Genomic DNA, 13,889 nt, shown 5'->3' on the forward strand with positions numbered 1-13,889 from the left:
TTACATGCCTTATAGAGAGTACTACTCACATCCTACATGAAACCGGTCATGAATGTCACCAGTTTATTAAGCTCTAACCTCAGAATGTAATGTAGTTTGCCAATAAATGAGTCAAGTTTATTCGTTCAGATAAGAGAGAAACAAAAACTTGTAGATTATGCACATTACCATGCCAACAAAATGTTAAGAATATGCAGGGCAAGGGTAAAGACTCAATGTAGCGTCAAAGCTCAAACGTTCCAACTCTAAATAAACGTGAAATTTTTTTTTTTTGAATTTTGCTGCGATTTTGAAATGAAAACAACGATGCATGCGAAAAATGGATTAACGTGCAAACGGAGATGCAAGTAAACATGCAAACACAGATATGGATGCATACCTCCCCAAACCAAACAGTACAATGCCCTCATTGTACCAAAAATAGGGAAAGAAATGCAAACTAAGGAGAAAAGGATAGCGGGAGTCGAAAAACTTACAAGACAGCGTAGGGAGGGACCTCCCCAAACCGACCACGAACATGGGAGGTCATGGGTAGCCACGCAGCAGCTCAACGGACGTAAAATAGCAGCTGGACCACGCAAATGCTCGATCGAACAGATCAGAGTAGTTCGATCGAGAAGATCTGGTGTCAAAAGGACTCGATCGAGAAGATAGGTTACTCGATCGAGAGAAACGGTTTTGCAGCATATCGATCGAGGAAAGCAGAGGCTCGATCGAGTAAAATTTTTAGCAAAAGTAGTCGATCGAGTAGAAAAACCACTCGATCGAGCTACAGCACCTGCAAAACGTACAAAAGAAGTATAGGAAATATGAGAGACGCATATTTCAAAGTTCGAAGTTCAACACATAGCTAAAAAAGAAAGAAAAAGAGTTTAAACTAAAGTACAACAAAATAGTTCGGGTTGCCTCCCGGAAAGCGCAGGTTTAAGAGGTCCTGCATGACCTTTATGGCTTCAACTAACTGGCTCATCAAGCTCGTCGAAGTACAAGACTTCAACACGGTTGTCTGCATCATTTGCTTCGTGGTAATACTTCACATATTGCCCATTCACCTTGAACCTATTTCCCTCGGAACCTTCTAGCTCAACAGACCCAAATTTAGTGACGGCTGTCACTGTATAAGGGCCACTCCACCTGGACTTCAGCTTACCAGGAAATAATCGCAGTCGAGCATTAAACAGCAACACCTTCTGCCCGACATGAAATTCTCGAGGTAAGATCCTTTTGTCATGCCATCTTTTCGTCTTTTCTTTGTAAATGCGGGAGCTATCGTAGGCATTGAGCCTAAACTCCTCCAGTTCATCTAGCTGCAAGAGACGATTCTGACCACACAACTTAGGATCAAAGTTAAGTTCAGGAATTGCCCACCAAGCTTTACATTCTAACTCAATAGGTAAATGACATGACTTCCCATAAACTAACCGATAAGGTGATGCACCAATCGGCGTCTTAAAGGCAGTTTTATAAGCCCATAATGTGTCCTCCAGTTTAAGACTCTAGTCCTTACGTGATTTAGAAACTAATTTAGCTCAGATCTCTTTAATCTCATGATTAGAGACCTCAACTTGACCACTAGTTTGGGTATGATACCCCAAACCACGCCGGTGCTGAACACCAACCTTAGACAAAATGGAAGTTAGTTTCTTTTCCTTAAAGTACATTCCCTTTTCACTAATGACGACCCTAGGGACACCAAATCGGGGAAATATAATCTTTTTAAACATTTTAATCACGGTCTTGGCATCACAATGGGGTGAAGCAATTGCCTCCACCCACTTAGACACATAGTCAACAGCTACTAAGATATACTTGTTACCTTTACTGGATGGGAATGGTCCTTGGAATTCGATGCCCCAGACATCAAAAACCTCGACCTCTAGGATACCATTATGCGGCATCTCATGTCTCTTTGAAATGTTCCGAGAGCGTTGGCAAGCATCACAAGCTGAAACGAAAGCTTTAGCATCAGCAAACAAAGTGGGCCAGTAGAAACCAGACTGAAGTACCTTAGCCACGGTACGCGATGGACCGTGGTGAACACCATAGGAGGATAAGTGACAGCCTTCCAAGATCACGTTGATCTCCCACTGCGGAATACATCATCTGTAGAGACTGTCTGCACACTCCTTAAATAAATAAGGGTCATCCCAGAAGTACTGTTTAACTTTATACAGAAAACGCTTCCTCTGCTGATGAGAAAGGTCAGGCGGCAGCGTGCCACTGACAACGTAGTTAGTTAAATCTGCATACCAAGGATCTTGGTTAATAATAGAAGACAAAACAGCAAACAAAGAGTCGTCAGGAAAAGAATCATCAATAGGTAAAGAATCTTGTCCCTCTTGTTGTGACAGTCTTGATAGATGATCAGCTACAACGTTCTCAGCACCTTTCTTATCTTTTATCTGCAAATCAAACTCCTGAAGAAGGAGTATCCATCTCAACAGTCGTGGTTTAGCTTCCTTCTTAGCAAGAAGGTGTCTTAGCGCTGCATGGTCAGTATAAACAGTAACTTCTGACCCTATCAAATAAGAACGAAATTTTTCTAGCGCATATACCATAGCTAGCAGCTCTTTCTCAGTGGTGGTGTACTTCACTTGAGCCTCATCTAGAGTTCGGCTCGCATAGTAAATTGCATTCAAAGCTTTGTCTTTCCTTTGGCCTAGCACTGCTCCTAGTGTATAGTCACTAGCGTCACACATGATCTCAAACGGCAAATCCCAGTTGGGAGGCTGTATAACCGGCGCCAAAATCAAGGCCTGCTTTAACCTGTTAAAAGCAGAAAGACACTCATCAGTAAATACAAAAGGGGCGTCCTTAAGCAACAGCTGTGTAAGTGGTTTAGCAATTTTTGAAAAGTCCTTGATAAACCGGCGATGAAAGCCAGCATGACCAAGGAAACTCCTCACTCCCTTGACGTTAACATGAGGAGGTAATTGCTTAATCACTTCCACTTTTGCTTTTTCAAGTTCTATACCCCTGTCAGAAACTAAGTGCCCTAAGACAACTCCCTCGTTGACCATAAAGTGGCACTTCTCCCAATTTAGCACAAGATTAACCTCAATGCAGCGCTGCAACACTTTATCAAGGTTAGATAAACAGTTAGAAAAATCGCTTCCATAGACACTGAAATCGTCCATAAAGACTTCCATAATAGACTCACTGTACTCAGAAAATATCCCCATCATGCACCTTTGAAAGGTAGAAGGGGCATTACACAAACCAAAAGGCATCCTGCGATAAGCAAAAACGCCCTTAGGACAAGTAAAAGTAGTCTTAGCCTGATCATCTGGATGAATAGGGATCTGAAAGAACCCTGAGTACCCATCCAGATAACAGAAAAACTTATGAGAAGCTAACCTTTCTACCATCTGATCAATGAAAGGAAGGGAAAAGTGATCTTTCTTTGTGGTGGCATCCAGCTGTCTGTAATCTATACACATCCGCCAGCCAGTTACTACTCTAGTAGGTATTAACTCGTTTTTGTCATTCGTGACCACAGTAGTCCCTCATTTCTTAGGAACTACCTGAACTGGACTCACCCACTTAGAATGACCAACAGAATAGATTATACCTACGTCAAGCAGTTTCATTACCTCAGCCATCACAACATCTTGCATCTTTTGGTTCAACCGGCGCTGGCCCTGTCTGCAAGGTTTGTGATCTTCCTCCAGCTCAATCCTATGCATACAAATATCGGGACTAATCCCCTTGATGTCATCCAACGAGTAACCCATAGCCTTCCTGTTTTTCTTAAGCACAGCTAACAAAGCAGTCAGCTGATCATCATCAAGTTTAGCACTAACAATGACTGGATATTGCTCGGTATCATCTAAGAAAGCATATTTAAGATGAGAAGGAAGAGGCTTACGCTCAGGTACCTTTACCTCTATGGCGCAGAGAGTACTAATCATTTGTTCCACTCTCTCTCCTTCAGCGTCGGTGAGTTCACGCTCATCTAAAGCAGCTTCAAGCAATTCCAACTCAGCGTCATTGTTATCTGGGTTAACTGCACACTCATCCAAAAGCATTAGGGCTTATAGTGGATCCTTTATAAAAGAACTCGACCATAAGCCATAGACAGACTCGTCAACAATATCAACAGAATAACATGTATCCTCTATCATTGGCCGAGCCAAAGTACTAGGCAGACTGAAAGTTATCGCGTTGTCCCCTACTGCAAGAGTCAAACGCCCTTGTTTGACATCAATAATGGCCCCAGTTGTACATAAGAATGGTTTTCCTAGTATAATTGAGGTCCGGGTATCCTCAGTTATGTCTAAAACGATAAAGTCCACTGGTATAAAGAACTTTCCTACTTTCACAGGCACGTCCTCTAAGATACCCAAGGGTCGTCTTACAGATCTATCAGCCATCTATAATGTAATATTTGTCATTTTAAGGTGACCCATGTTCAATTTCTTGTAGATAGATAGAGGCATGACACTGGCTCCTAAATCACAAAGAGCCTTATCTATTACTTCATTGCCTATAATACAGGTAATAGAGAAACTACCCGGGTCTTTCATTTTAGGTGGAGCCTTATTTAAAAGTAAATTACTAGGCTCTTCCATAAAAGCAACAGTCTCAAATTCACTTAGCTCTCTCTTACGCGTCACAATATCTTTCATAAATTTAGCGTAAGTAGGTACCTGGGTAATAAGTTCGGTAAAAGGGACAGTTACCCGGAGGTTCTTGACAACGTCCACAAACTTACCGTACTGTCGCTCAACTTTAGCGTCCTTCAGACGTCCGGGATAGGGCACTCTAGTAGCAATGAGTGGGCCTGCGACTTTCTCTTTACCTTTATCAGCACGTGACGTCTTCACAGCAGGGGAAGATAACACGGTAGCGGAATTAGATATTAAAATTAAAGCTTCGCTGGTTCTGGCATTCGATCGAGCAGTTTCTTCACTCGATCGAATGGTTTTATCATGGGAATCACTCGATCGAGGTGTTTGAACCTCTCGATCGAGTTCTTGAATTTCTGGTTCTATCGATCGAGTCCCGGAATCACTCGATCGAGTAACTTTTTCTGCCAAAGTGTTCGATCGAGAGGAATAAACTCCTCGATCGAAATCTGTTAATTGGGCACCTCTCGATCGAGTTGGAATTATACTCGATCGAGTAATGGGAGAGGCTAGTTCACTCGATCGAACAAGAATTTCACTCGATCGAGTAGCAGGACGGTATTCAGCAGGAATATCATCAATTAGCTCTTCTAACTCATTGTCCGGGGTATCATCAGCTGTTACAACCCCGTCTTCCAACATTTTTGGCCCATAATAAGTGAGATCACTTCGGAGATTAATAGCATTGATTGGGTCACACGAGGGTGGTTGGTTCGCTTGGTTTTGCGCGAGTGTTAAATGCGTAACTTGCTCTCTTAGCTCCACAATAGCGGTATTATCCTTGTTGCATTTCTCCCCAAGCTGTTGCGTTAGGTATAATACCAAGGATTTCAATTCAGCTAACTCCCGATTTGTAGAGGGAGAATCTGGTTGCGGCATTGATGTAAAAGAAGTAGAAGCACTCGTTGAGGTTAAGTCTTCATATAATTTGAAAAAAGGAACCCCTTGCTTGAATTTTTGATAAGCAAGAACACGCTCTACATTTGCCATACAACCGATAGGATCATGCCCCTCCATGCCGCATCTACCACATATTATCTCATGCTCAGTAATAGCACACACTTGTTAGTGCTCACCCGTGGTCTGTATAGTCTCCGGACTACCTAGACTTCCGCTAGGACTTTCCACCTCAGCTACTACCAATTCGTTCACATGCCTACCTCCTCGGGGGTTTCCATATTCAGCAACATGGATGGCCATCTCCTCAATAGGATACCACCCTTGATCATCCTCTACATTCTTCTGAAATCTTCCCTTAGCTGCATTATCAAGGATGGCCCTCTGGTCCGGATACAACCCATTGTAGAATTGGGTACATAAGAACCAGCGCTTGAAACCATGATGAGGCACAAAACGGACGAGCTTCTTTAACCAAGTCCAAGCCCCCTTAAAGTCTTCAGTAGGTAGTTGCTCAAATGCAGTAATTTGAGCTCTCAACGCATTAGTGCGCTGTGGTGGGAAATATCGCATGTAAAAGGCTAAGGCAAGGGAATTCCAGTCAGTTACACCGGCAGCTTCCCTGTCTAAATCTCTCAACCATTCCCGGGCTTCATCAGTCAAGGAAAAAGGGAAAAGAACTCCCTTTACTCTGTCTTGCATCACCCCAGCAGCAAGAGGAATGGTAGAACAGTATTCTGTAAATAATTCTATGTGCTTGCACGGATCTTCTTCAGGTACCCCCTGAAGAGATTTCGCTCGACCAGTTGTATGTAAGATGGGTGGATTCCAAAGGTCCTTGAATCAGTAGTGGGTAATAGGAAACCTTTTGGAATGGAATCCACCGTAGGCTCTGAATGACTGGCTATATTCGGCATCCTAACAGATAGAATTTACAGTGAAGCAGGTACGACAATGTTCTCTTCTAGAACGGATACCCTGCAAAACTTATCAAGAACTAGCAAAAAATATGAGATCAATCTCAAGGAATAAATTCCTTGAGATGAGAGACAAACTTAATACAAGCAACAAAATTGTGCAACCTCCCCGGCAACGGCGCCAATATTTGACAGCCTAATTGTATACCTACCAAAAATAAACCAACTGGCCTAAACTAATGTAGCAAGGAAGTCGGGATCGTATCCGAATGGAGGCTATTTGCAAGTCTAAATGTCAATTCAAGTCTGTCTAAGTCACAAATTGGGGGTTTTGAAGTGGGTTTGTCTAATAACTAAGATAGCCAACAAACGAAAATAAAATGATAGACGATTTCAAATAAGAGAGAAACAGCAAGGATGGTCGGTTCACCGCGGTCTATAACGATCTAAGGTAAAGTCAACGGTCGACAATAAACTGTCTAAAGGGTATTGAACAGGTCCTCTCGGTCCATTATTTGCCCTAAAATTCTAATGTAGCTCTCACCCTAATTAGAGTATCCTATTGTTCATAGCAAGTCTTCGCCTTTTCCCTTAGAATCATGGCTCCCCTATGTCTTAGCAAGGGAAATTAGCTATGCATTATCATTGAATTGGCAATAATCATACATAAACAAGAGAAATTAAGCATCATAACAAGCAATAAGAGATTAATGATAACAAATGCAAATAAAGAGAAAAAGAATTAAAGAGAAGGAAAAGATTAAGATTAAAATTAAAGGAAGAGATACCGATTACAAGTTTCGATCCAAGCAGTAGTTCTCAAGTAAGAGTATCAGAGAGTAAAGAGGAAGAGAGAGATGTCATAGTCTCACTAATCAAGAAGAAGTAGTATCACGTACTACATAACCTAATTAAATCCTAATTACAAAGCCCTCTCGAAATAAGGCAAAAACACGTATACAATATAAAACCTCTCGATCGAGTAGAATAAAACCACTTGATCGAGGACACAAAATAGCAATTCCTCTCGATCGAACAGAATTGGGGTTCGATCGAGTTCTTGTATCAGCCATCTTGATCGAGTAGCAAAACAACTCGATCGAGTGAATCTTCAAAGGATAAAGCATTCGATCGACTAATAGGTGGTCGATCGAGCTATATTAGTACGTAGGACTTCTTGACACCTTCCGAAGTCAGCTCACGTGTCTTTTAAGTGATAGATTCCAAGCTCCGATTCCTTATTCCCCACAAATGCATGCAAATGAGGCAAGTTTATGCTCGGTTTATCTTCTTTTTGGTCTGTACCTGCAATTTACACAAGACAAACCAAAGTAGACTATTCGGGCTATTTGTAGCTAGATGCTGCATAAATAGTACAGAAATGCGTGTAAAAATGAGGTAAAAACCTTATATAAAATATACGCATCAAGCCTGACATTTTTAAGTCTGGCAAATAACCTAAACATGGCACTCCCCCTTACAGGTGCTTCCCAAGTTGCTTGAACCACCTCACAATAGTTTTCATGATCCTCCCAACAGTTTAAATAGCTAAATTTCTTTTTTGGTAGATAATTATCCTGAACAATAACCAATAAAGGAGAATGGTCAGAGATGCCAGATGGTAGTACATTCACCTGGGTACAAGGGTATTGTACTAGCCAGGAAGAATTAATGACCACCTTATCCAATCTAGACCAAACTCGGGTTTCAGCATCCTGTTTATTGGTCCAGGTATGCTCACAACCAAAACTGTGCATACCCTCAAGTGTGCAGTCCAGTAAACACTGGTTAAAAGCCAATATTTCAGTAATAGAAGGAGGATTAGGACCTATTTTGTCCTCTATTGCCCTGACAATGTTAAAGTCTCCCAATAAAATCCAATTAGTAACCTTAGCAACGAAACCCCTTAACTCATTCCAAAGCCTATCTATATGGCCAGCATCATTGCTACCATAGATGAAACTAATATGAAACACTTTATTGGAAATATTATGAAGAAGCTCAAGATGCAATAACAAATCATGAGCATAAGAAGAAATCAGAGTGACTTTCCTAGTATCTAGAAACACCCATATCCTACCATTGTAATGATGAGTGTAATTATGAAGTATTGAATAAGTAGGAAAAGTTCTAATAATAGCAGCAGAATTATTTATTTTTACCCTAGTCTCCAAAAGCCCAAACACTTCTATTTTATTCTTAAAAAGATAACCCCTAACTTCCTGCTATTTTATTGGGTCGTTGAAGCCCCTTATATTCCAAGAAGAGATAGTCATACCCCTGGATCAGGTGGTTCCTCTGCCAGAGTAACCACCATCAAATCATCAGCCAATGTTGTCTCTTCAGTCTACAATATAGTGAAGTCATTAGCCACTGGCACATTATATTCTGTGTTCTCAATCACCATGCCCTCTTGAGCACCCTTCTCAACAGTAGCAGAGCACTGTTGACCGAGCACCATGCATTCTGAGCCGTCCTCTTTATCATTAAGTGAAGAGCAATCCTCTAGAATAGAAGATGAAGAGCCTAGCTTAATGCATTCTGAGCTCTTCTCATCTATGCCAGCAGGGTTTTCAGCACCTACCTTAGGAGGATCAGGGCCTAGCACTGGGCATTCTGAGTCTAGTGCTTCTGTACTGTGAGAAGAGTGAGTATTCTTGTTAGCAACAGGTCTGAACTCCTGCACCACCCTAAGTGCTTTCTTCTTTTCTTCCAACTGCTTATTGATTTTTGTGAATTTACAATGCTCCTTTGTATGACCCAACTTCTTACAACAGTGACAATAATATAGTAACCATTCGTATATAATTCTCTGTGCTATCTTTCCATGATAAGGAGAACTAACAGTAACTGTTGTGGGAAGATCACCAGCAACATCCACTTCCACTAGAACACGAGCAAATAGAAGCTTAGATTTATGAGTGGTTGGTAAATCTGCAAAAAGTGGTTTACCCACAGTACTGGCCATCTTACTCAGGACTTGTTCAGACCACATAAATGGATCCAAATCAGGGAAAAGGACCCAAACTGGGACTATTGAGACAGAATCCATCTCCTTGGAAAAACTTAGTGACTATTTCTTGAGTATCAAATTCCCACATCCCAGTGTCCATGGTCCACATTTCAGAACTTCATTCATATCCTCCTCAGAGAAAAACCTAAAACTATACCAGCCTTTCTTATAGTATTGAACTATAGGCCGAGTCACATTCTTCCAGTTTTTCAAGACAAATTCATCAACCTGTGGAAGCTTAGGTTTAGAGCCTAAAAAATTCCTCATAAGAGTGTTGTTCCAAAACCTAATTTCCTCAGAGACATCATCCTCCAACACCTCAACAACTCTAGTGTCAGCACTTTGAGGATAATAATGAAGGCGTAATCCAGAGGAAGGTTTAGTAACAGAACTCCATGTTTTCGCCATTCCTATTCTTAATTCAGTAGTAGGATTAATGGTGGTTTCCCCAACTACAAGAGTTGTAGTCGAAACCGGTTTCTCCAATTGCCCAGTAAGATCAAGTAATTGTCCCACAGTCACAGATGGAGTGATACCTGAAGGTTCATCAGAAACATATCCCTCCCGATCATCCAATTCCGCTTCCTCCACCGTTATGTCCTCAACGATCACAGTATCAGAACTCTCTATGTGCGATTCCTCAGAAGCCACAATAGTAGACGTTGAACTCTCAGTAGTACCATTAGTAACAGATTGTTTATTACGAGCTCGCATTTTAGCCATGATCAAGCTGGAAAAAAAAAAAGGAAAAAAATCGACGTGTTTTTGTATTTTTTCAGAGTTTTCTTGGAGAAGAAGGGATTCTCTCTTTCCATGTCTAAAAACGCTTTTTTTTATTACCAAGCTTGAGGTTATAGTTGTTTCTACTATAACTTTGAGTAGCAATTTTATGGCACGATTTTAATAGTTTCAAAATCATTTTCAAAAGATAAAATTCTTCAAATGTGTTTCAAAATCATGTGTGTATATGATAGAGATGAAATATGAGTTGTTATAATGAATAATTTGCATTTCTCTATTGGTTAGTAAAACGGCTTATGGGTCGTCATGCTACCTAGGGTTTGCTAGATTATTTAACCTAACCCTAATCCAAGGAGTGGATTTTCGACCTAGTTGGACACGGCCAAGGGTTCGGCCGCACGGCCTTAAGCCGTCTTGGTACTGTGAGTCCTCTAGAACAAGTAACCTATCCAATTAAATCTAATAAAAATTTTACAAGATATTCTCATATCTTAAATATATATTTGATTTAATTTGTTTACTTATCTGAAAATCATAGAGATTAAATTAAGGCAAGATAAGATCTACTTTTATCTTATTTGCTAAAGTTAAATTATCTCATGGATTAAATTGTTGGAGTAGTGTCCTCCACAATGAGTGCGTTTACATATTAAATCTCGTAAAAGGAATATCAAGGATTTATTTATTTATTTGTCAGCTGGTCATCGTTAATCGGTAATGATTGGCTGACTAAAGTTTGACACTGCTGTCGTGTGACGGCGGTGATCAGCTGATCCCTTTAGGTCACACCTATAGGATGACGCCCAAATAGAATAAATTAATTATTTGTATGAGATACGAGATAATTAATTCCTTGTATTATTTGACTTTTAGTTAGTCACATAAATGTATTATTTAATGATGGGTTACGAACTCGGGACAAGAAGATTTATTATTTAATTATGTGATGTTTAAATAATAAATGATTAGAATTTATTAATTAATAGTTAATTAATTAATTTTATACCATATGTGTATATGTTTTGAGGTGGAATTAATTAGCTATTTAATTTTACAAGAGGTTGTAAAATTAGCTAAGTGGGATAATATTGACACATTGTATGTTGATAAAATAGTCTTATGACCACTTAATAGTTAAGTAGTCATTGGTAGTTAATTTGTATTATTTAAGTGTTAAATAATAAAATTAATATTTAATTATGTAAGATAATTAAATATAAGACTTATAAGCATTTGTGGGGCAAATGTCGGAAATCGAAATGAACCTAAAATGGTCCATATGGACAGATTTTTTAGGGCATTACAAGTGTTCATTTGGTGGCATTTTCCACTCAAAATTGCCCCCCCCCCCCCCCCCCTCCCCCCCAAATTGCCTATAAATACCACCAAACTCCACCATTTTTTGTTGTTGGAAAAATGGAAGAAAAATTGGTCTTTTCTTGTTGTTTTGGAAGGCTCACTTGGAGTTTTTAAAGACCATTTTTCTTCTTATTTTGTTCATCTTAAAACATTTAAAACACATATAAAATAAACTAATAATATTATCAAAGTAATAATATAATTAGTACATCAAAAATACAAATAAACAAGGTTACTACTACATTTACCTAGTTAGTATTTTAGTAGTATTTTGGGTTAATCTTGGGTGCCACCTTAGGAGATTACCTACTTTGGTAATTAAGGTGTTGGAGGATCATCCTTATTGCATTAGCTCAAGAACAACTTCAAGGAATGAGTCCTTGAGTTGTGCCCATTTTGCCTTATAACAATGTAAGGAATTTTTGTCTTAAGATGGTTTTATACCATCTCTTTAATACTTTTATTTGCATGCATGTAGATTTAGACCGCAAAAATTAACTTGTAATTTTGATATAATAAGATGAATATTAATTTGGTCTAAATAACTAACAAGTGGTATCAGAGCATTGTTAAATACATACATGTTGTCTTAAGACGATTTTAGTAATTTATGAGATAAATTAATAAAATTGATATTATGTTACTAAAATTAGTTTTATCACATAATATGGTCTTGCATGTAAATAATCTGGTCTTAGGATGATATGGGATGAAAATTTGATTTTTGTTAAATTTTTCCATTTTTTATAACTTAAAATTGAGTAAAAATGCATTAAAATTAATTAAGAGTTGATTAAAATTGATTGCATGTTAATTTTATGCATATTTATTTAGAAATAACCACATGCATGTTCTATTTATGAGAAAAATATAAACTTTAAATTAATGTGAATAATTTAGGTAGTTTATTGATTTTTATTTGATAAAAATTGGTAAATAATGGTTATTTTGCAAATAAATATTTATTTAATTTTAGGGTTCGAAATTTTTGTATTTTTAGCTCCTGAAAATTATTCCAAAATGTGCAAAATTTTATTTTAAGTCATTTTAATTTTTATGGTTTGATTTAGAATTAAATCGTAAAAATTGTCGCTTTACCGATTAAATTGTGAAATCGTTTTAAATAAATTTTAAAAACAAAAATTTTCACTTTAATGGAATTTTTGGTGTAAGACCAGAATGTTCATGGCTTTGAAATTTATTTTTCCATAAATTTTTAAATTAAATGGAATTTTTGTATGATAATTGTGAATTATTGTATCATTTTTGTCATAATTGTGTTTTAAATTCCCATATAAATTCAAGATAATTTTTGAGAATAATTATTTTGATATTAGACCATATTAGTATGATGAGTAAGTCTTAAAATTATTTTAAGAATTGATTATGAATTTTTATTGGTAAAAATTCCGTCAAAACAAGCTCAATTGATCGTTGTTGGTAAGTTAGACGATTTGGCATGTCATTTTCCATAATGCATTTTATTATTTATTTAAATGAATGTTTTTTTTTAGCATTATAATTATGTAATTTTTCCTAATATGGTCATAGCTAGAAGTTGGTATTTCCCGTAATGTAAGGAAATATCGACTTGTTTTGTAATTAATTGCGATTTCGTATCGCCTAATTTGTAATTAATTAATAGTTTTTTGTTTTAATTTTATTTCAAATTGTGTAATAGGGTATTGTTATATAATTTAATTATAAGTAATTAGATGAAGCATCTAAAGACGGAGTTTTCATGAAGACGTTGTTTTCGGAAAGGCGTTCCGAAATCCTAAAGAAGGAGGTCAATTTCTGAAGACTCAAGGGACCAAGGAGTTGGTTTCCTATATGTAATAATTTTAGTTAATTAGATTTAACTAGGTGGCCATATTAGGACTTACTTGTTTACATTTTTTCATTCATGTCAAATCGTCACTACATATTTTGTTTTTGTTGTTATCAATTTAATCGTCTAGCATTCACTAAATTTGTTCACTTAAAGGTGATAGACAATTAAATTGATAAGATCTCTCACATTTGTTTAAAATTGAGATTAAGCCTTACCAAATAATAGCACCTATGAATCCCTTCTTCATTAGAGGTAGGTTCGGATCACCGAGGTACACTCTTTTTACGTTGGGTAAGTAGGGTAATAAAAGTTATTACGTGTGAAAATTGGTTGGACTCAACGGGATAAATATGGGTTGAATCGGTCCACCGTGCCCATATTTATTCTGGGGCTAAAAGATAGATTTTAAGAAAATCCGTCAACCAAGAGTTCTAGTAGTAGAATCAGTCAAAATGTTGACCCACCAAATTTATAAAAATATGGGTTGAATCGATCCACCG

At 38.0% G+C, this 13,889-nt stretch overlaps 1 protein-coding gene across 1 annotated transcript; it reads right to left on the reverse strand.

Moving 5' to 3' along the window:
- Nucleotides 1-7,714: 7,714 nt before the first annotated feature.
- On the reverse strand, nt 7,715-9,494 carry LOC141601771 (uncharacterized). The gene is made up of 4 exons (XM_074422074.1): nt 8,847-9,494; nt 8,721-8,789; nt 7,849-8,664; nt 7,715-7,747 (listed from the first exon to the last, which is right to left on the reverse strand). The coding sequence occupies exons 1-4, from the start codon at nt 9,492-9,494 to the stop codon at nt 7,715-7,717; spliced, it is 1,566 nt and encodes a 521-aa protein (XP_074278175.1).
- Nucleotides 9,495-13,889: the final 4,395 nt, after the last annotated feature.

This window comes from Silene latifolia, chromosome 9 (assembly GCF_048544455.1).
Source record: "Silene latifolia isolate original U9 population chromosome 9, ASM4854445v1, whole genome shotgun sequence".
In the NCBI taxonomy this organism is placed as follows: Eukaryota; Viridiplantae; Streptophyta; class Magnoliopsida; order Caryophyllales; family Caryophyllaceae; genus Silene; species Silene latifolia.

Bases quoted from the DNA above. Each gene is read 5' to 3' on its own strand.
- LOC141601771 (XM_074422074.1), bottom strand. From the start codon at position 9,494: ATGGATTCTGTCTCAATAGTCCCAGTTTGGGTCCTTTTCCCTGATTTG. The intron at 8,790-8,846 runs GTGATTGAGAAC...ACTATATTGTAG, and splicing joins AGGGTGCTCAAGAGGGCATG to ACTGAAGAGACAACATTGGC. The intron at 7,748-7,848 runs GTTTTTACCTCA...TGTAAATTGCAG, and splicing joins ATGCGTATATTTTATATAAG to GTACAGACCAAAAAGAAGAT.